This window comes from Bos mutus, chromosome 4, assembly GCF_027580195.1.
Source record: "Bos mutus isolate GX-2022 chromosome 4, NWIPB_WYAK_1.1, whole genome shotgun sequence".
In the NCBI taxonomy this organism is placed as follows: domain Eukaryota; kingdom Metazoa; phylum Chordata; class Mammalia; order Artiodactyla; family Bovidae; genus Bos; species Bos mutus.
Genome location: NC_091620.1, coordinates 25,024,841 through 25,048,182, shown reverse-complemented (window position 1 = coordinate 25,048,182; position 23,342 = coordinate 25,024,841). Strand labels below are relative to the sequence as shown.

At 47.2% G+C, this 23,342-nt stretch overlaps 1 protein-coding gene across 2 annotated transcripts in view; it reads left to right on the top strand.

Moving 5' to 3' along the window:
* The window catches only part of LOC102270897 (carboxypeptidase A5), an 89,115-nt gene that overhangs the window by 63,382 nt on the left and 2,391 nt on the right, over positions 1-23,342 (top strand). Inside the window, exons 2-9 of one of the 2 annotated variants that reach the window (XM_005905282.3) lie at positions 5,309-5,498; positions 6,604-6,685; positions 7,672-7,806; positions 18,112-18,210; positions 18,785-18,886; positions 20,099-20,200; positions 20,547-20,657; positions 21,083-21,173. In XM_005905282.3, coding sequence (XP_005905344.1) covers positions 5,383-5,498; positions 6,604-6,685; positions 7,672-7,806; positions 18,112-18,210; positions 18,785-18,886; positions 20,099-20,200; positions 20,547-20,657; positions 21,083-21,173 — 838 coding nt within the window. In that variant the 5' untranslated portion in view covers positions 5,309-5,382. Of the gene's footprint in view, positions 1-5,308; positions 5,499-6,603; positions 6,686-7,671; positions 7,807-18,111; positions 18,211-18,784; positions 18,887-20,098; positions 20,201-20,546; positions 20,658-21,082; positions 21,174-23,342 lie in introns of those variants that run through there. The other variant, XM_070369229.1, reaches the window with a different exon arrangement.

Here is a 23,342-nt window from a genome sequence, read left to right as displayed (position 1 = left end):
GTCTGCAAAAAAACAAAATTTCCAAATACGCTTGGGTTTGTTTCTATTATGTTCTGTTTATCTGTGCCAATACTATGCCATCTCAATTACTATAGTTTTGTGTTATTTTTAAATTTTTACTTATTTATTTATTTTTGGCTGTGCTGGGGCTCCGTTGCTGTGTGGGCCTTTCTCTAGCTGTGGCAAGCAGGGGCTACTCTCTAGCTGCGGTGCTCTGGCTTCTCGTTGCAGAGCACAGGCTCCTGGGCACATGGGCTTCAGTAGTTGCAGTTCTCAGGCTCTAGAGCACAGGCTCATATAGTTTTATAATATGTACTAGTGTCTGATATAGAAAGTTCTCCTAATTAGTTCTCTAGGATTAGTCTGACTCTTCTTATGGCCTTTATTTTTTCATATACATTTATATCAGCTTATGAAGTTGTGTGGGCTGTTGGGTTTTTGATTGGAATTATATTGAATCTCTAAATCTATTTGGGAAGGATGTGATTTTATGACATTGAAATTTCTTATCCTATGATAAAGTATATCCTCAGATTTATTTCAAATTTTAGCATTTTTCAGTAAAGCTTTATAATTATCTTCAGGAAGGATTGCACATTATTTGTTAGAATAATTCATAAATATTTTTATATGTTAAAAATTCTTGGGAAATTGAAAGTAGTAGTGACCCTCTTCGGAGAAGGCAATAGCACGCCACTCCAGTCTTGCCTGGAAAATCCCATGGATGGAGGAGCCTGGTAGGCTGCAGTCCATGGGGTTGCGAAGCGTTTTGGACACAACTGAGTGATTTCACTTTCACTTTTCACTTTCATGCATTGGAGAAGGAAATGGCAACCCACTCCAGCATTCTTGCCTGGAGAATCCCAGGGATGGCAGAACCTGGTGGGCTGCTATCTATGGGGTTGCACAGAGTCGGACACGACTGAAGCGACTTAGCAGCAGCAGCAATGACCCTCTTGTTTCTGATAATGCGTTTTGCCTTGATGTTTATTTTTATCTTATATTAATAAAGCTACAGATATTTTCTTTTGGTTAACATTTACCTGACATATCTTTTCCCCCCCACTTTTGACTTTTAGTTTCTTTAGTTCTTATACTTTAAGCATAGCTCATGTGAACACATATAGCTAGGTTAAAAAAATCTCTTCTGATAATTTTTGTCTTGTACTAGAGAGTTAAAATAATTTACATTTAAATTGAAATATATATTTAGATAAGTTTCTTCTTTTTATGCTCTCTTTGTCCTACTTTTACACTCTGCCTTTTTAACTTTCCTTTCTCATCTTTTGATTTATTTTCCCCCCAGTATTTTATTTCATCTTTACCCTTTCTACCTGTTTGGAAGTTACTGCTTTAGCAAATTGAACATACATACTTAATCTAAGTCTAGAAAATTATCACTATCTACCCTTTCTTCCAACAGTTCTATGTTAAAACACTTAAACACTAACTCTGATTATCTACTTGCAAGTAACTTGCTTTATTGTGCAGGATTTAAAATATTGATGTTAAGCAATCCAGAGAAAAGTATTTTCCAAGAATTCATAACAATAAGTAAGCCTCTACGTGAGTCTGTGGTCTAAATTTATGCTAACTATGCGGTCCAAAATAACTCAAGCAAATAATTTAGAGTGATCTCAGATTGTAGTGCCCCCCCCCCCCTGCCACCAGCAACTCATAAAAGTAAATACAAATCCTCTCTGGAGGAACTCAACTTCAATCTAGGCCTCAGGAATTCCACAGATAAAGGTCCAAAGGAAATGACTGACTCACAGATAAATGGCACAAGAAAACAATGCACTTTGAATAAGAACCAGCAGAAACAATATGCAGTAGACATAGACTTGCCGTCTTCAGATACTGCAGTTATCTGACAGATTCTAAAATTACTAAGTTTTATAAGTTTAAAAAAACAAACAAGAGGTTCTAAAATAGATAATAATTGCAAGTCTTTTGGGCTCAAAAAGAATCAAATAGAACTTCCAAAAAATGAAAAAGAAATACCATATTGTGTTGACTATAAAATAAGATTGTAAGATGCAGCATAATTTTATGGGCCATCAAAAACACTGCCAGTTATCATTCAAGATGCCACTGATTATAAGATGCTCCTGGACTGCAGGGGTGTTTAAATCTGAGAGAAAAGTTGTTTCAGAATTGATGAACTATATAAATTGAAAGTTAAAAATCTAGCAGATTGATTAAATTACAGATTAAGCTCAGCTGATAAGAGAATCAGTTAACTGGACTAAAGAAACAATATTCAACGTAAGTAAATTATCCAGATTGGAGCCCAGAGAGACAATGAAATAGAAATATGATAGAAAGACTACATCTTAAAGGATAGAATGAGAGCACAAAACATATACCTAATAAAATTACAGAAGGTAATAGATTGGGTAAAAGCCAATGTTAAAAAATATAATGACTGAAAAATTTATGAGAATAGTGGAAAGATAGCTATCCCCAGGTACAGGAATCCAATCTCAAGTGGGATAAACCAAAAGAAATTTGTACCTAGACACATTATTGTGTATCCGAAGAATACATGAAGATAAAACTGCAGAACATCAAAGACAAAGAGGTCTTCAAAGCAACCAAAGGTAAGATCACATACTAAAGAACAGTAAATAGACTAATTGATTACCTTTTAACTGTGAAAGTGGAAGCTAGAAGACTGGGGGATAATGTTTTCAATGTGTTGAGAGAAAAACAATAATCAACCTAGAATTTATACTCAGTGAGATTCTTTCAAGAATTAAAGCAAATAAAGAATTTTCAAACAAATAAAAACAAAGAGCTTTTTTTTTTTTCACTGAAGGAAACATTTAAATATATACTTCAAGTAGGACGAAAATGACCCTAGATACAAGGTATATTCTTCTAAGAAGGAAGATCAAGAACAGAGTTGAAAGACCTCTACTCATCATGGGAAAAGTTTGCTTACCTCTCATGGGTCTTGCTTTTACTTCTTTTGGATCTGTGGATTCTTACTTTTATGCCAACCCAGTAAGGCATTAAGAAAAGTTGTATTAAAAATATTTTATCTAGCGTTTTACTAATTTAATTTGGGCAGGATTGGTCAGGTATATGGCAGGAGGTGAAAGTCCTTTTAACAACTTCTTTAGAGTAAGTCTCCCTGCATCTTCAGTCTATATGGAATCTATGTTACCTGTCCTTCTGGCACATTGTACCTTCCCCTTGTAACACATACATCAGCTATATTTTCACATTTATTTGTATGCTCTTTCAGTTGTCTACTTACCCCAATAGAAACCTAAGGGCCAGATCTGTATCACTCTATTTTATTTCCACACCTTAGCAAGTGCTTGGCCCATAGTAGGTATTCAGTAAGCATCTACTGAGTAAATAGTGTCTACTTAATTAGACATTATCTAATGTCTAACTAATGTCTACAAATAAAAATTAATTAATGAGTAATTAATTTTGAATGAGAAGCGGGTGTTAGGTATTAAACACAGCTGTGTGTGTCTGCTTCAGATCCAGCCATGGAGTCAGTACTTAGGGCTGGTGAATTCCCACAGAACTGTGCCGTCTTATAATACGGCACTCATTAGCCACATGTGGCCATTTAAATTATTTAAATCAACTAAAGCTAATTAAAAACTGAAATTCCTCAGTCATGCTAGCCACTGGTGGTTATCCTATTGGATACTGCAGACGTAGAACATTTCCATTATCACAGAAAGTTCTATTGCACGTGCTGCCGTAGAATTCTCAAGAATTCTTAATTGTGCCTCTGTCTCTCTTTTGCTCTTGCTCTCGATCTATCTCTGTCTCTTTCCCCACCCCTAAAGCAAGTGCAGGGGTTGTCTTATTATTAGTGACTTATAATGATGCTTTTGAACAAGAAGATGCTGGGTACTTTGGGTGACTAGTACCATCCCACTGCTTTTCTTTTAAATTCCTGAGCTATTGTTTACTAGTATATTCTTTTATTCCAAATTTCTACTGACGCTGAATGTTACTTGAGTAGAAAGCCTAATTGCTTTCTTTTCTAGGTCCTTAAACTCTTTGCTAATGTTTCAGTCTGAGAGTTCTCAAAGCCAGGGTTCTAGGAGAGTTTGGCATGTCTGAACAGCTGAACTGCGAGATAATGGAGTAGGTCCGGCGGGGTGTGGGAGCAGGGCATTCTCTCAATAAAAGAGCTCTCCTCTCTGCACACATGGCCGGTTAATTGGCCATTCTGGGAAAGCATGGATGGGGAGGGGGGCTTCTGAGAATCGCCGGTGACAGTTAAGTGGCCTTTTGTTGACGTCCTCTGCTGAACAACTTTGTTGGATTTAGTCTCTGCCTTTCCTCCACCTCCTGCGGATTTTCTGTTAGATTCATCATTTACCATTCAGGCATCATCTTTCACTTTCTCCTTCTAATATGACTGCTTTGTATGCTGGACTCTGCTTTATTCATACTGTTCCCAGACCATAAAGGGGGCTGTGTGGGGCTTCAGCAGACTGAGAAATTGACTCTGCTCTCTGTTGAGAACTATAATAATGACTGCAGTGACCTTCATGTCTAAGTAGAAAATGCACTACCTATCCTGGCATAATGGTGACCACCTGAACACAGCGAAAAGGGACCCTTCACTGAATTCCTTCTCATAGAATAGACATTTCCTTTGTTCCTCGCTCCGTTTTCTTCTCTCCCCTTCTCTCCACTGCAGCTAGAGTCCTGACCTAAGATGCAGCTGTGACTAAGAGCTAATGCTTTGAGATAATAAGACATTCTATTTTGCAGGCTTTGCCAAGCCAATTCACCCAAGTTGTCTCATCTAATATCCCCCAGAAAACCCTGTGAGGTAGGGAGGGGAGATATTATTAACCCTATTTGACTGATGAGTAAATTGAGACTTAGAGAGACTAGGTCAGTTGCCCCGGATCTTTTAGACAGGAAGTGAGTACCCAGCTCTGTGTCTAAACCTGGTGTTGTTTCAATGGCGTCCACACCCTTATGTTCAAGGATCATATGTGTGAGTGGATGGGGAGGGAGAAGGAGCACAAAGACAGCACGAGACTGGAAAGGAGTGATTTCTTTGGGCCTATGGCTTCTCTCAGCCTTTCTCTGGAGATGGAGGATTCCATATTCACGAGAGGCTAGCCCAGTAAACCTCTGGGAAGGAAAACAGCTAAAGGCCTTGACTTCCTCTTTCCCTACCCCTGCCCCCCACACCTTCCCAGGAGAGGACTCACCTAGAAGTGGGGAGGGACGCCCCACCTCTGGAAGGCCTGACGTGGGAGTCCCAGAGAGAGCCTAACGCACGTCCTCTGCCGGGCCTGCTGGCTTTTAGGTACTCTGCTGTCCTGAGGCCTGGCCATGCCTGTGTGCGAGGAAAACCCCTGAAGTTCGCCTGGAGGAAGAAGCATGCAGAGTTCCCCTGGAGGAGGCGTGATTCGCAGGTTGTACCCTGTGGGCAGGCGGACACTCCTCGTCTGCAGCTTTATCCTGGCAGCAGCTTTGGGCCAGATGAATTTCACAGGGTGAGTGGCTGCTCCTTAGTGGGAGAGAGGATTGCCAGGAGTTGGGTGACTTGGTGGCCCAGTGGGACCTGATCAGGGCAGAGGGATTCAGGATTTCATTTCCCATCCTGAACCCACTTCTTACTCCTTCACCTCCCAATATTGCATGTGAGGGCAGGACGCTCAAGTGTCTTATTATTCCTCCCCAAATCTAGAGTTCTTAGTCTGCATGAATCCCAAGAATCCAAGAATCCCCTGAAACCGTGTGTAAAATTTTGTGTATCTACTTTTCTCCAGTGTTCATAACTTTCCTCTGATTCTTAAAAAAGTCATAACCCCCCAAAGACTGTGTTCCTAATGTGTGGGTGTGGTATTGTCCTTTGAGTAAAATTAAGTATGAGTATTACATACCAGGCCCTCTACAGACATGATTTCTCAGCCTTCCAAAGGCCCCGCAAAGTGAGCACTCCACAGTATTTCCATAGTGGAGAAGAGGAAACGCAAGCTTAGAGAGGGGGGTTCATCATCCAGGGTATCAGAGCCGGCCAGGGAGGGAGCCATGGCCATCCTGGCTCAGACCCCAAAGGCTACACTATAGGCTGCTCAGTTGCCCCGGCTCCCACCCCTCCAGGGGGATGGGGAGGGGCTCAGCTTCCCCCTGTGAGGTAGGGTGAGATTCATCTCTTCCATGTCCTCCAGCTCTTGAGAGAAGGCAGTGGGGTTGGGGCAGACATGGCCTGGATCCTTGTATAAAGAGTGCATGGGGCCACTATCGGTACCTCGACTCCCTGTATCTATCCCTTTCTCTCCTTCATTCCTCTTTTTTCTTCCTCCCTTCTCCACCACTTACCCGTCCTGTTTCCCCTGTCTGGGCAGTGGGTTCATCAGCAGAACTGACAGGCTTTATGGAGTCCCCCGGTGGTCTATCTTTGGGTCTGGAGAGACCCCTTGGCCTCAGACTAAAGGAGTTTGGAGCTTCCCAGAGCCGCAGGTCCTTCTGCCCAGGGGTCCTCTCGCCTCCCAGCTATCCTGCCAGGTTCTCTTTTCCACTCTGCATCCTCCAGGCTGCACAGCCTTTGAGGAACCCCTCCGAGAAGCTCCCTCGGTCTCCTCTGTGTCTTTCCAGTGACCAGGTTCTTCGAATCCTGGCTAAAAATGAGAAGCAGCTTTCACTTCTCAGGGATCTGGAGGGCCTGAAGCCCCAGAAGGTGAGGAATCCGCGGGGCTTGGGGCCATGTCCTCTCCTCCCTCACAGCGGCCTGCACCCTCGGCTCCCTGTCCCATTCCCTCCACCCCAAACCTGGCCCTCTGGGTATGCCTGCCGGAGATGACAGCACAGGGGGAGAATCAAGCGCGGCTTCTCTTCAGGAGAGGCTGGGAACACTGGCCCAGAAGGTGGGGCAGCCCTGCTTGGCTTTCCCCTCTGCCCTGTAACGGAGGGCTGCTCTGAAAACGGCTGGAAGGTCCTAAAGCCACGCGAGAGGTGCATGAGTCTCTGGGTGGGAAGCCATGCTGCACGCACTGGACACATCTGCTTCCCGACTGAAGTGGCTTAGCTTGGCAAACCTGTTTTATTTGGGCTTGTCCCTCAGCCCGAGCCCTGGTTTCTGAGAACGTGTGTCCTCCACAAGTATTCCACTGGGCAAGACGTTTTCTTCAATATAGAAGGGTTTGGTCTGAGGGCTGTTGAAACAACCAGATATTTCTGGATGTGCCCCAAAGCCCACCATCCTATTTGTGTGAGTGCCCCTATCAACCAGGACTCAGAACACTTTACAATAATTCTCTCCATTTTACAAAATGAAAATCGGACAGCACAGGGCTCCGGATCGGGCCTCTCCTACCTCTTTGGGGCTCGGGGGCAGTGATGTCTCCCTTTTCTCCCCAGTGTTCTTGACCACGTGAATGTCCCAGATGATACGCTGTCTCACCTTTAGAAAACTATTGTGGGCTCTTTGGATCTGGGTGAAGTTACATGGAGTGAGTGAGGCTGGGAGACAAAGGTGCTTAGTATTAGGGAAGGAAACTCCATGACCTGGGGATTTTGTTTGTCTCCGTCTTTCTGCTCTGCCTTAAGGGTTTCATTTTGGAACCGGGGCCCTTTCAACTGTATAAGAGAAGATCATCGGTTCTGTAGGTGCCTGCAGGATGTTTGGTACACTTGCCTATTGTTTTTTTCTCCTTTGTGACTAAGGTGGACTTCTGGCGCGGCCCAGCCAGGCCCAGCCTCCCTGTGGACATGAGGGTTCCCTTCTCTGAATTGAAAGACATCAAAGCTTACCTGGAGTCTCACGGCCTTGCTTACAACATCATGATAAAGGACATCCAGGTGAGGTCCTGCCCCAACACTGAGGTTGGGGGGTCTCACCTTCACATCCCTTGCAGGTTTGGGCCCGACCTGGAGGAAAAATACCCAAGGTTAAAGTGGATGTTTTCTTTCTGGAGTTTCATCTGCATTTTTGTGAACCTTCCAGGAAAGGAATGAAACCTCATACTAGTCAAAGAAAATTTAAATCTAAGAAAGATCTTTCTAAAAAATTTAAATGTAAGAAAAATCCAAGAAAGAGTTCATAATTCACAGGTCAGGGTAGCTTGTGGAGTCCTCTTCAATGAAAAAAATTTTTTTTAACTTTATATAGTTTTAAAGGTTGCTTTCCACTTAGAGTTATTACAAAACTTATTGGCTGTATTCCTTGTACCCTACATCACAGGGCCTATCTTACACTCACAGTCTATACTCCCCACTCTTCTGCCTCTGTCTTGCCCCTTTGCACCGCACCAGCTAACCACCAGTTTATTCTCTAGATCTGTGAGTCTGCTTCTCTTTTGTTATATTCACTAATTTGTTGTGTTTTTGAGAGTTCTCTTATGGAGGAATCTATAGTTCGTGGCAAAGGAGAAGACAGGGAGAAGGGAGACAGGAGGGGGCAGCTCAGCTGTCTCCTGGGCATTGAGGGCAGGGAGGGCTCTTCTGGACGGCGCCCTTTGCGTTTCTGACTGTTCCTTCCTGTCCCTGTGTGTCTCACCCGTTCGATAGCAGGGAATTCCTTCACTCCAGAGAAGCAGGAAGAGGTGAGCGAAGCCGCTCCTGTGAACCCTGCTGTGGTTTCCTTCCTGTCGCCTCCAATGCTGGCTCTCAGTACCAGGCGTCTCTCCTGGGCAGGACTCTCCCAGAAAAACAGCTCTGGGAGAAGTGACTACAGACCTGCCCTTGGTTAGGGCGAAGGGAGACTTCATTCCAGGCACCCCATTCTCTCCCCACCCTCACTCGTTGCTGCATCTTAATGGCATCTTTTCTGAACATCATGAAATTCTGTTTTAATTGATCTGTCTTCCAGAATACCCTCAAGGAGCCTCTTTCCTAAAATGATTCTTTTGGGGCACCACTGGGTTAGACTTCTCTGGCTGCAGCCCTCTGCAAATGCTGCTGTGTACCTGTAGATTTGTATACACACAGGTTCCTGCCCAGCCATGTCATGCTGCCGCTAGTCTCCTCTACGGGCTCTGAGTGTGGGAACACACAGTCCCCGGAGTGCACACACTCTCCGCCTGCCAGGCGATAAACGCATTAGGTGCATTCCTTTTCATGCAAGGACAGGGCTGGGGCACTGTGGTCCATTCAAAGACCTTTCCTCCTCCTCAGGCACATCTGTTTCCTGCTTAACATCTGGGAGTAGGCTCTTTGTCCAATTAAATCCCCCACAAACAAAAATGGGGAAACTCGCATAGACAATAGAGGCTACCACATCAAAAAATTCAGTGCTCAATCCTCATTTCTCACCTGTGCCTGCATTTAAAAGTTTTCATTTCCATGCATCAGCCCTGCCCTGGAGACTCTGCAGTATTTGGCAAACAGATATGAAGAGGTCTCTAAACTCTTTCTGTTGACTCGTGTATCAGGAGTGGCCCCAGAGGCACCTGGGAGTCTCCCTGAATCATTGGCTCCTCTGGGGCTGTCCTCTCCTGTCACCCCCAGCCCTGGATTCCCTTTAAGGATAGGGAAAGGGGAGCTTTTTACTGCCTCTCAGTAGAATGCCCTGGACTCTGGGCGCTAACCCAGTCAGGCAGGATTTTCACCAGCAACTTGCTCTGTCTGCAATGCATCAAGCTCTGATTGTCGTACTTGAGATCACATTTTGGCTTCCAGGAAGCTGGGGCTGGGGGGAGACTGCTGTGTTGAGTTGATTTGTGGTGATGATGGGGGAAGGTGTCCATGAGGAGGGAAACTCAGAGGCGTTAACAGAAGGGAAGGGCTTTGCACCCCTCAGGTTGCTGGCCGGCAGTCTCATGTTTTAGTTATTGATGCACAGGACTGCTAGCTTTCTGTCTTCTGGATCTTCTCACCCCAGTGTTTGGCATAGCATCTCCTGCACAGGACCCTCAGTAACTGTGTGCTGAATGAATTGCTCAGAGAGACCTGATTAATATATTGGTGTTTGTCTCAAGAGTCCCCTCCCCAAGCCCCTCAAGGTATAGAATCATTTGCCTTATCTGTCTTTATACCCCAGCGTCTACCATAGGGCCTGCCATTTAGGTAGGACTTAGTAAATGGCTGCCCTGGTAGCTCAGCTGAAAAGAATCCTCTTGCAATGCAGGAGACCCCGGTTCGATTCCTGGGTCGGGAAGATCCCTTGAAGAAGGGATAGGCTACCCACTCCAGTTTTCTTGGGCTTCTCTGGTGGCTCAGACAGTAAAGAATCTGCCTGCAATGCGGGAGACCTGGGTCCAATCCCTGGGTTGGGAAGATCCCCTGGAGGAGTGCCTGGCAACCCACGCCAGTATTCTTACCTGGACAATCCCATAGATAGAGGAGCCTGGTGGACTACAGTCCATGGGGTTGCAAAGAGTCGGATATGACTGAGTGACTAAGCACAGCACAGCACTAGTAAATGTTGCCTCACTTAATGGTTGTGAGAAGGAAAGGAAAGAGGGTGTGTTTGCTGGTTAGTACCAGGCTGAGAGAAAGTGTGAAAAACCCTGATCCCAGCTTTCACCTTGGCCAGAGATACTGGAGATTTTTGAGGAAGGGAAGTGCCCCCTACTCCCTCCTGTCTTGTGATCAGAAAGATGCTTGAGATAAACTAGGCGGACTCATTCTTTCCGCCCACAGACACAGAGATGCCAACTGCGTGCTGGGTATTAGGCAAGGTACTGGAAAAACAAAGATAAAGAAATCCAGTCCCTGTATCCAGGGGAGCTGGAGTGCTGTGGGGGTGGGGAAGCGGAGGGGAGTAAATCAGTGATTACAATGGAGTGGATGATGCGCTGATGGAGTGGAGCAGGTTGCTATGGGAGCGAGTACAAGAGGCACTGCATGGTCGCTCTGAGGCTCTGAGAAGGCGGCAATTACGGTGTGGCTGAAGAGCAGGAGAAGGGAGGGCCGGGGAGGGGAAGGGGCCCATGATTGGCAATGAGGCCAGACCAGAGCACAAAGGGCACCCTCCACCAGGTGAAAAGGTTGAGAGAAAATCCCGAAAACCATGGGGGAGCCTTTGGAGGGCTCTGACATGATCAGATTTGCATTTAAGAAAAATCCTTCTGACAGTGACAATGTTGACAGTGTTGAGTTAGGGACAGGAGCAGGGAGAGACTGACAGGCAGGAGGGTAGTGAGGAAATTGCAGTGGGCCAGGAAAGAAATTATCTGATTTTGAGTGAGCTCTATTTGCATTTAATTTTTCTTCACCTCCTCATTCTTTTTGGCCCTTTGGTTTTTTTCCTTTTTTTTTTTTTTCCCTGGGATGAGTCACCATGGAAAGGCTTCACTTGAGCAATCAGCTCTGTGGATTTTAATGGCTTTTTTTCTGATTACAAAATTAATAAATATTCATGGTAGATAATTCGGAAAATAAGGGAAAGCACAAAGGAGAAAACAAAAATCGCCCATGCTCCGAGCACGCTCTAGAGTAAAATACAATTTAGTGTAAATACTGCTTGGCCAATTTTCCCCTCTCTCCTGGATCATTCCCATTAGCATACAAATATAGAGTTATTTCTCTCATCTTAAAAAGGTCCTCTCTTGATCCCTTCCCCCAACCTCCAGCTATCACCCCACTTCTCCTCTTATTCCAAGACCAGAACTCCAGGAAATGTTGACTCTACATGCCATCTTCATCCCTCTTTTTGGGTAAACTGTCCACCGCTACCTTCACCCTCGTTGTCATACACAGCGTCACACACAGCTCCCAGGTTCCCTCAGCAGTCAGCTCTGAGTGTGCATCGTGCTTCCAGCTTGTAGCCTGACCCATCACCCTCTCCTCTCTGGACTTCCAGGACATCGCACTCTCCTGGGTGGTCCCATCTTCCTGGCTGCTTCTCTGCACATTGTTCTCCTGTTTCCCAGCTCTGTCCTTCGACCTCTTCTCTGTCACCTCATCCAGGATCATGGAATTGAATATCTTCCACCTCCTGAGCACTCCCATGTTGGTAGCTCCAGCCAGCCTCTCATATCCGAATTGAACTGAAGGCTCACATCTCTGACCATCTACTTGGCATTTCTACCTGGGTGTCTAATGGGCATCTCAGACTTCACAGGTACAAACCCAGCTCCCCTGGCCTGCTCCTCCACAGCCTCCCTCAGTGCAGCAAATGGCAATGCCGTCCTCTCGTCCCTCAGACAAGAAACCTGGAGTCATCCTTGACTCTTTTTCTCACATCCCCCAGACAGTTCTTCAGTTTAGTCACTCGGTCGTGTCCGACTCTTGGTGACCCCATGGACTGCAGCACACCAGGCTTCCCTGTACATCACCAACTCCCAGAGTTTACTCAAACTCATGTCCATTGAGTCGGTGATGCCATCCAACCATCTCATCCTCTGTTGTCCCCTTCTCCTCTTGCCTTCAATCTTTCCCAGCATCAGGGTCTTTTCCAATGAGTCAGCTCTTCACATCAGGTGGCCAAAGTATTGGAGTTTCAGCTTCAACATCAGTCCTTCCAATGAACATTCAGGACTGATCTTTAGGATGGACTGGTTGGATCTACTTGCAGTCCAAGGGACTCTCAAGGGTCTTCTCCAACACCACAGTTCAAAACCATCAGTTCTTCGGCACTCAGCTTTCTTCACAGTCCAACTCTCACATCCATACATGACCACTGGAAAAACCATAGCCTTGACTAGATGGACCTCTGTTGGCAAGGTAATGTCTCTACTTTTTAATATGCTATCTAGGTTGGTCATAACTTTCCTTCCAAGGAGTAAGCGTCTTTTAATTTCATGGCTGCAGTCACCATCTGTAGTGATTTTGGAGCCCAAAAAAATACAGTCTGTCACTGTTTCCACTGTTTCTCCATCTGTTTGCAATGAAGTGATGGGACCTGATGCCATGATCTTTGTTTTCTGAATGCTGAGCTTTAAGCCAACTTTTTCATTCTCTTTCACTTTCATCAAAAAGCTCTTTAGTTCTTCTTCACTTTCTGCCATAAGGGTGGTATCATCTGCATATCTGAAGTTTTTTATATTTCTCCCAGCAATCTTGATTCCAGCTTGTGCTTCATCCAGCCCAGTGTTTCTCATGATGTACTCTGCATAGAAGTTAAATAAGCAGGGTGACAATATACAGCCTTGACATAATCCTTTCCCTATTTGGAACCAGTCTGTTGTTCCATGTCCAGTTCTGCTGTTGCTTCCTGACCTGCATACAGGTTTCTCAAGAGGCAGGTCAGGTGGTCTGTCCCACAGACAGTCCATTAGCAAATCCTATCAGTTCTCCCTTCTGATAGTGAGATGTAGAGAGATGTATCTTGCAAATTCTATGCTAGCACCATGGGTCAATACCCCATCAGCCCTCACCTGGATTATTCTAGTAGTTTCCTAACTGTTCTCCATGATTGCACCCTTGCCTCTTTATTGCCTACTCTCAACACAGCAGTCAGTATGCAAGTCCTGTTATATCAGTCCTCTGCTTAAAACCCTCTGTGTCTCCCCACCTCATTCACAGTAAAAGCCAAAGTCCTTAAAACTGCTATAAGGCTCTACATGATCCATGTGCTGCCCTGCACTGCTGACTCTTGCTTACTCTGCTCCAGGCACCATCACCTTCTTGACATTCCTCCAGCTTGCCTGAGCTACCCTTGCCTCAATGCCTTTGGCTAGGATCATACCTCAGGGCCTTTGCACTGCTGGCCCTATATTGCTGGAATGCTGATTCTGCAAATATCAGCATGTGGCTCACTGCTTTTAAAACTTGACTCACATGTCAACTTTTCACCTTATGTTAAGTTGTGCCCTTCTCCCACATTCCCCCAGTTCCCTCCCTCACTTTTCTTCTTGGCACCTACGGCCTTCTAATATCCTCTGTGGTTCACTTCTTTGTCTGGTTTATCGTCTGTCTCCTCTACCAGATTGTAGGGCTGCATGAGGGCAGGCAGTTTCGTTTTGTTGACTGCTGTGTCTTTAGTGCCCAGTGTGTGCATCACAGACATTACTCTGCTGAATGTGTGTGCATGCTAAGTCGCTTCAGTCATGTCTGACTCTTGGTGACCTCATGGACTGTAGCCCACCTCTGTCCATGGGATTCTCCAGGCAAGAGTACTGGAGTGGGTTGCCATGCCCTCCTCCAGGGGATCTTCCCAACCCAGGGATCAAACCCGAGTCTCTTATCTCTCCTGCACTGGCAGCTGGATTCTTTACCACTAGTACCACCTGGGAAGCCCAGTCTGCTGAACAGAAGAGATTAAAATGTGGGAATTGTGTTGGCTGGGGTCTGGGTGGGTGGCAGCTCTAAAGAGGAGAGGAGGACAGGAATAGGTGAGGAAAGGAAGGAATCATGGGCAAGCTCCTGAGGGAGAGGCAGAGGCTGGCTGCCTGGGGGTGAGGGTTGAGGAGGGTCCAGGGGGTGGGGAGACAGGGACAGAAGGGCCAGCCCCTCTGTTGGTCCTGCAGAGGGCAGGGGCAGGGTCACCCAAGTGACCACTGATGCTCCACTTACTGTCCAAGTCCGGCAGACACCAGGTTTCTGGAGGAACCCAGGTTTCCTGGTCATGCCCTGTAATGACTATTCCACCACGGAGTCCTGGAGTCACCTCGAGAGTTACTGTTATCCTATTGTCCCTCGTCATCATAGCTGGCATTTACTGTGTGCTAGGCAATGTTCTAAGCAGTTTACATGTATTCATCCTTCTAATCCTCACAAGAACACTTCAAGTATGTGTGAAAGTACATGATAACATGACCTCCATTTTATGAAAGCTCAGAAAAATTTGTAATTTGGAGACCAAGGCACAGAGAACTTAGTCATTTGCCCATCAGTGACAACAAAGGATTTAACCTGAGATAGCCTGACTCCAGGCCCTGGACTCTTTACTCTTATGCCGTCTGCCTCCTTAGTGGGTGTCACTGTTGTTCATATGGTGTTTTAACTTTGCCTTTAGGATAGTGAAGCCCCAGTTCAGTCTTGACTTCCGAAGGGTTCATTCTTACAACCCCAGATCTGTACCCTCCCAGCCCCACATCCCAGCATAGGCATGGACTGTGGTTGCTACCAGCCATGCAGCTACCACTGCAAATGTTAGGCCTGCAGAGGAGGTCAGGGGTGGGTAAGGAGAAGTGACTGCCTTCTTCACAGAGCTGTGTTAGAGCCGTCTCCTGTCCCCCATCCACCGCTTCCGGGAGCTGCTTCCATTTCACGTCTGCGGTTGGAGAGAGCTGTGAATGCAGATTCCTTTCAGGTGTCATCTTCACCTTAGGGGCCCTCAGTCTGCCCCCCCCCCCATCTTGGAGGTGCACTTCTTAATGTCCCCATCCTTCCTTACAACTGTCATAAATTAATTTACACTAAGGTACTACTTTTTCTGTCAGGTTATGGCTTCCAGGAGGCAAATGGCTTGCTTCTGAGTCTGTTTTTTTCTCCAAGAAGCCTGACAGGGCTGTGGTGAGACGAGACTGCATTCTTAGATCTCCCGTCCCCTTCCTTCCCTTCCCTCAGCCCTGTGAAGGGAGCAAACATCTGTGTATTTTTCAGGCCAGGACAGATTCATGTTCCTGGAATCCAGGGCCCAGCTGTGAGGGCTGAGCATTTCCAATTTGTAAGCGGGTGTCACATCCATTCACAAGGCTGTGAGGGTGTTTGGAAAGTTATTTGCAGTTGGGTGCCGACTTCCCATTTGCCTCCAAGCTGTTGTGTAGAACAAAGGACAACCTTGTGTGAACTCTCTTCCTGTGGGTGTCCCTGGGCTGTGTAGGAAGAACTGGGTCCTCCAGTCCTGTCTTCTCTCTCCTCCATCTTCACCCACCATCTCCACCCCTAGGATGTTAGTCCTTTAACTTCATGGTGGTGGGACCAGCATGGGACAGAACCGGCCTTGACTCCAGGTACGTCGGCCCGACCTCTTTCTGCTGCTCACTGCAGCTGGTTGTGCCTGGCCCATGGTGCCGGGCACACGTCGGTCATGGGGGCTGCTGAGATTTCCGTCGATTTTCTGGGAAGAAAACAAATTTCCTTTGTTAGGACTTCCCGGGATGGTGCTTGTGCCAGTGAAGATTGGGGCTCCCCCAGCCATCTCTCTGCAAACCAGCAATCCCTGCTTTGCCCAAGTGGGAACGTCCCCAGCCCAGCAAGTTTAGCTAGAAAACATCACAATTATAAATGCCACATGTGTAGTTGGTGCTCAAAAAGAAATAAGCCCCCAAGCTTTGATTTCCACTCCCATTTTTAAATTTGTGCTTTGAGGATTGTGAGTAAGTTGACAGGGGGAGTGGGGTGAGAGTGTCACCCGGCAGTGACCTCGGCCTCAGCAGTGGGGGATGGAGAGGGGCTGTCTTCTAGCCCTGGGACTGGAGACTCCATGAATGGCTGCTCCTTCATTTTTAGACATTGGGGCATTTTTGCCTTTGTTTTAGTATTTATTCATTTAGAAGATTTTACTTATTGAAGTAATATGAGCACGCTGTGAAAAATGTAAAAATAGAGAAAAGGAAAAATTGCTTAAAATCACAAGCTTTCTATCCTAACAATAATGTTAGCATTTGGGTAAATTTTTTTGGCATTTTACTGTCTTGTTTTCCTATGCTTAGGGTATTGCCTTTTCATTATTTTAAAGCACTTTTAAATTATAAGAATAGTATGATGGACTTCTGACCTGTTGTTAGTATTTTATACATGTGCTTTCTCTTTCTCCCTCTATGTATACACATACACACACATACACACACACACAGATACATAGATGTATGTGTGTGTGTGTGTGTGTGATTCTTATTTGCCTTTAATTTTGCTAGCCAGCTGGCCTTAAGGGACATAGTGCTAGAAACTAGGATATCTGGATTTTTATCTCATCTCTGTCCCTTGTTAGCTTTGCTGTTAAGTCTGTTTATCTCTCTAATTTGATTTATCTCTAAAACATGAATAGTTAATTCTTGCCCTGTCATCAGGTCATAAGATTAACTGGAATGATGAGTATTAAGATGCTTGGTAAACTAAAAGGCCCTGGCCTGAAGCAAGGCATCATCAGGATTTACTTGTGACCCAGAGGTGCACGGACTTTCCCAGTGACTCAGTGGTAAAGAATCTGCCTGCCATTGCAGGAGACACAGGTTCAATCCCTGGATGTAGAAGTTCCCCTGGAGAAGAAAATGGCAACCCACTCCACTGTTCTTGCCCGGGAAATCCTGTGGACCCAGAAGCATGGTGGGCTTCAGTCCACGGGGTCGCAAAGAGTCAGACATGACTGAGTGACTACGCAACAACCACAGAGGGGCAAACCAGGGTGACTTTGGGTTGAGGGCCTTTGCTTTCCCTTTTGTTGCAAAGAGGCCCAGACCCCTCCCACGCTGTAGTCATCGCTGAGTCCTGGGGTGTCTTCATCCCTGGGTGACAATGTAAGGGTATGAATTTAGGATGAAGGGCACCTGCCCATTTCACTGACTTCAAAAGTGGGGAAAATGCCCCGGGATGATGTGGGAGGTCAATTCAACTCAGGCACTATACTGCCCTCTTTGAGGGAAGTACCACAGAAGGGCTGAGAGCCAGCTCCCAATTGCCACTCAAGTAAGGATGCTGCTTTGGCTCATCTGTACTTGTGTTTAAGAGGCAGTTAAAGTGGTGAGTGAAAGACTATTGGCACATTAGGTAAAGTGGTTTGGACAGGCTTTTCAAATGGCTTGGATGTCAACTGTCAGGGCTACTTCCTGGAGTAGAGTGCATGATGTGGGCCAGGTGAGCCCTCTGCTCTCCCAGGGGTCAGTGTCCATAGTTCAGCTTGGGCTTTCGCTCAACAGAGTGTTCACAGAGGGCAAAAGCAATGTTGGCAGCCACCCATGAGCATCTTTTCCAAAGCCCTTTGGTATTTGTTATTACATTTTATCCTATTGAAATGGGCAAGGGAAGTCCCAATTTTCAAGCTGAGGAAACCAAGGTTAAGGTTCCACAGCAAGTGAGTGGCAGTGGCAGACTTAGGACCACATTCTCCAGACTCCTTGACCCATCCATGCTCATTTGGGAGAAGGCAGGGTGAATGCCAGCTTGCCAAGCAGAAGAATCACCCCGCAACCTGGCATCTCCTGTTGCACAGCTCACACTCATGGCGGCTCATTCTGCTGTGTCGACGCTGTCTTTGTGCAGCCAGCTGAGGCAGGGCCCGGAAGTGGCATGCCTGGCCCAGCCTCGCCTTCCCTTCCAGTATGTGCTTCTGCCTCCCAGGTGCTGCTGGACGAGGAGAGAGAAGCCATGGCGAAGTCCCGCCGGTTGGAGCGAAGCACCAGTAGCTTCAGTTACTCCTCTTACCACACCCTGGAGGAGGTGGGTCTGCCCCATCAAGCTCTAGACTCTGCTGTCCTCTTGGACCCTCGGGTTGTCCAGACTCAGGGCTCTGGGGCTATAGGAGACTGTGAGCTGATGCCTAGAAAGTGTAGAGCAGACACTGGGAGAAAGTTATTGATGTCTGAGATAAATAATCCTGCCTTCAAGAACCTTAGAATCTAAAAGGGGCAGGATGACTAAAAACAACACTGCAAGGACTATGAGATCTGTAAGTGGATTGAAGGGGTCAATAAAATGGAAGTAAGAGAAACTTCCACCAGAGAGAGCCTTGCAGGCTAACCCTAGGGGACTGAGTAGGCTCAGCATATGCTGCTCTTCCAGGCAAAGGCATAGCACTGCACGGAGGTGAAAAGTCTGGGAATCCAGGCTGACCACAGCTCCTGCCTTAGACCCGAGGGTAGTCTTTGATTTTTGCAGTTCTTTTAGATCCTCAAGGGAGGTGGGAAAGCATTAAAGAAGGTGGTAGGATCAGGGAATGAGAATATTCAGAGAGACCCTGGGGTTTGCTCCCTCCCTGCTTAACTGCCCATCTGAGAAACTTCATTCCTTCCAGATCTATACCTGGATTGACACCTTTGTAACTGAGCATTCAGATGTTGTCTCAAAACTTCAGATTGGCCACAGCTTTGAAAATCGGTCCATCCTTGTTCTGAAGGTAAAAGCTGGGAGTGTTGACTACCAGACTGTACAGTGAGTGCCTCAGGCATAAGACTGAGCTCGTGTGGGGTTGTGGCTGGGTGGGAGTCAGCCAGTCCGTTTGGGGAGAGAGATGTGTACACTCCTGTCCTGAGGTGATGCACAAGCTTTGGGATGGTGGTGTTCAGGGACCCACCCCTTGTAGGTGTGGACAGTCGGCAGTGAAGTGAACCAGGCAGGTCCTGGGTCAGGAATCTGGTGGGAGGTTTGTTAAGGAAATGGAACTGCAGAATGGCAGTCATCACCTTGAACTGGGGATGTGAGTGTGAGTGAATCAGCATTCTTCCTGTTAACTCAGCTGCTTCATCTGGTCAATGGGAAGAGAGGTACACAGAGGCCTCATTTACAAATGACTGAGGCCCTCTGGCTTAGGCAGCCCCATGGATAGGCCTGAGTCTATGAGGAGACCTTCTAGCCCTTCACAGAGCCCACTGGAAACAGGGTTCCAGTACGCTTGGCGGCAGCAGTGCCCTTGGCCATGAAGGCGGCAGGAGCGGTGGAAGTGTGAAGCATACTGGAAAACAGTTCTTTGTATGTGCCCTGAAGGGCACTCGAGAGTGTGGAGCATGCAGGTCATTTGGCACGCAGCTCTCAGAGAAGGCAGACTCTGCTGTCCTCACAAGTGCCCTGGGGGACTCTTCTGAAGGGTCATTTGGCCTCGGCTAACGTGGGACTTGACTTCACCTGTGCCTGCTTTGATTTCTCATAAGGGCTGCCTGTGTTCTCTCTTTAATGTTGTCTAAGCTCTTGCTACTCAGGGTGGTCCCTGGACCCACAGGAGCAGCATTTCTGAGAGTTTGTTAGAAATTACCAACCTCACCTTCCAGATCTACTACATCAGAATCTGAATTTTAGTAACATCCCTGGAGGATTCACATGCCCTTGAAAGTTTGAGAAGCACTAGTCTAAAACACTTGCAGACCTGGGCAATTCTGTGCTTCTGACTAGATCACTTTGCCCTGCAAGAGCATCACTGTGTTGCCAAGGTCCCCACCTGTGTGCACTTTCCATGGGCTCCTACACATGTACCCGCACATATGACCCCCCTCTCAGGAACAGGGAGCCACCCCAGGCCCTGAAGATACATCTGGGGCCTCCTTCTAGGCAGTCTGGGGACAGCCCTGTAGCTGTTGTGGTTCAAACTTGTGTGGGGCCTGGTGCTTTTCCCCAGTTCAGCACTGGAGGTTCTCGGCGCCCGGCCATCTGGATTGATTCTGGAATCCATTCCCGGGAGTGGATCACCCATGCCACCAGCGTCTGGATTGCCAAGAAGGTCAGCATGGACCATGGGGGCTGGGATGAGGTGGAGGATTGAAGCTGCTCAACTATTTAAGGGCACCTCCAGTTGAAAACTTACTTGGTTCATCTGACTTGGGGTGCTTTCTGCACACCTGCCCTGTGGAACAGCCGCCACGTGCTCTGGCCATTTGCAGCCCAGAGCCCCCACCTTCTAGTTGTTGAAAATCCAAGTCTTCGGTTCTGCACAAGGATGAACCTGATGACCTGATGCCATCCCTGCCTGTAGCCAGTGGCTGTATGGATATCCTGCTCTGCTCTGGAGGGGAGCCCGCCAGGGCCTCCTGTCCCTCAGTCTGTACCCACTCAGCCCTTTCTTGCAGATTGTCAGTGAATACAGCAAAGACCGTATCGTAACAGATGTACTGAATGCCATGGACATCTTCCTGGAGATTGTCTCTAATCCCGATGGGTTTGCTTATACCCACAGTATGGTGAGAGCACCTAAGAGGGAGGGGCTTAGGGATCAGGGTCAGCTCTGGGGGGAATGGAGCAAAGAAAGGTCACAGTGGCTTTGGGATGCTCTGCTGAGGTTCCCTGGGGACAGACCCTTTGGGGGCTCCTTGCAGAGTCTCCATGAGGCAGGCGGGCTGCTCAGGTGCTGTGGCTGCAAATGTTGCCCTCCAACTGCCCAGGGAAGTCCACTGTTATTTGGTTGTGCTCAAGCCTCTCGCCATACCCCAGCTTTAACCACAAAGCATTTAATCTGCAGCCATGGCTCAGTATGCCAGCCCCATCCTGCCCTAGAGATTGCTTCCTTTCGTCCCTCCCTGTCCCACCAGACCCGCTTCCTAGGATGTCAGAGGCTCCCACCCAGAAAGGGCTCAGTGAATGAGTCACCTGCCTTGCACTTTTTCAGAACCGCTTGTGGCGGAAGAACAAGTCCACCAGACCAGGAATCTTCTGCATTGGTGTGGATCTTAACAGAAACTGGAAGTCAGGCTTTGGAGGTACCTCAGTCTGCTGCACCCCAGGGGCAGGGCTGGAGAGAACTTGGTCCTTGGCACATCTCCCACACAGATTATGTTGACGCATAACCGGGGAGGCAGAGCACTTAGCTAATGCGAGTGAGTCATGGCAGGGACAGGCGGGCACATGCCTAGGATTGGCTGTGATATATGGGGAGAGGTTGCATATGTCTGTTAAATGTATACATATGCTAAACCTTCGTGGGAAACAGCTCCTTGAATGGGGACTAACTGCAAGGATCAGATCCTAAATATGGCAGAGAAAGGCTTAAGGAGGTTCAAAGTAGTCTTGCTTGTTGTTCAAAACCCAGGATTTATGGTGCCCCCTGAATATCTCTAGCCCTTCCTTGAAGGGAGCATGCCACAAGAAAAGGTCTCAAAACTCATTCCCTGAGAACTGTGACCCGAATTTTGCCCTCTGGGGAGGCCGGGACAAAGGTTTAAATATAGAATAAGCTAGTTTCTTATCATCAACACTGACTTAAGCCTGGCTTTTATTTTCCGTCCAATTACTTTATGACTCTGGGCTGTTGTGTATCCACAGGGCCCTGTGATCCTAGGGAGGAGTGGGCAGCTTCCTCCTGAGTTCCCTTGGTGTTCTTCCTTATCATCTCTCTTGCCGTGCCAGGGGCATAAGGACCACACGGGGAAACTGAAACAGAGACCAGTATGTGAACCCTGCGAATGCAGCAGCTTGATGGGTGGGATGCTGGGTCTAACCAGGACAGTCTCCAAAGCAGAGGGTTGAATAGGCATAGCCCTTGGCCTCCAGATGTGGCTGCCACACTATACCAGGAGTCAGAGTTTAGCTCCACAGGAGACAGTGCTATTGAAAAACAGATCTGCAGACCTGTTTGTTGGCTAACCCAACAAGGCAGAACATTCTAGATCCAGATGCCCATTGTTTCAAAAATCTGGCTTCTTTGAATCCGTTCTGTGAAAATAAGGATAGCTCTGAAGTCTACAGAGCAAAACCAGTCAGCCCACAGTGTAGGGGTCGCCTGAGAATCTGGGTTGTACTTGTAACTGCTTGTGTAAGGAAACACAGCTGTGTAAAATTAGGCATTTCCATCTCCAAATAACCAGACATTTGTCCCAAGAAAGCATCCACGTGGGCCCCTTAGAACTGGCTGAAGTGAGTGCCTATCTACCCTGAGACAGACTGGCTAGAAGAAAGACAAATTACCTCTTAAAGAAAATATCTTTTGTGGGTTTCACCACAGGGGGGAAAAAATCAGTATATACACAATGTGGAAAAAAAAGTGGAAAAAAAAAAAAGCCCAGAGGGGACAAAAAGCTCCCATAATCCCACTGCCCAAAGATTACTGCTTTTAATAATTTACCATGTCCTTCCAGCCAGTTCCCCTTCCTACAAATTACATTTTTGAGAAGGAAAAATAAATAGCTAATGAACCCATTAGCAGGTACTTGTGAAACAGGCAGGCTCGGAGGACTTTGTGAACGTCAGAGAGAGGCAGGCAGCTAATTCCCATTTGGTCAGGGGAAGATTAGTTTATTCTGCTTAGCTCAAACCAGAACTAATGGCCTGAAGTGTTTCTCCATATTTGGGCAAAGCCACCTGGTCGTTGGCAGGGGAACCGCTCTCCGTGCGTGGGCTGCAAACGCAGACAAAGCTCGCAGCCTCCCCCGCTCCGCTCATCTGTTGCTGCTTGTCATTCATCAAGTGCAGCAGGTGCAGGAGCTCCCAGCAGACACAACAAATAGGGCCGCTGTTGCTGGGCCAGCTCCAGCCCACCAGGCTGCTCCTACCCCTTTGCTCCCTGCAGGCACACCCCCTTCCAACCAGGGTCAGTTCTCACCCCCTGCGAGGTCGTGCAGACCAAGAGGGGATGCACTTTCAGGAGACAGAATTGCCTCTGGGCCTGCCTGTGGCCAGAAATAGCGAGTATCTGGTTAGTGACTCAGGCAGGAAGATTTTGTTTATGACTTTATTATTGCCTTAATTTGATTTCTCATAATGAGTAATCTGTAGATCATCCTTCCCACCTATACCGCCCTCACCTGTACCCTTGGGGAGGACCTGTTTGCTGCAGTCCTAGAACAGCATCTGAACCAGTCCATGGGCAGCCACCTAGGTCTGCAGCCAACTCACTGCCCTGCGGGTCAGGGGCGTGCTCTGGCATCCTCAGG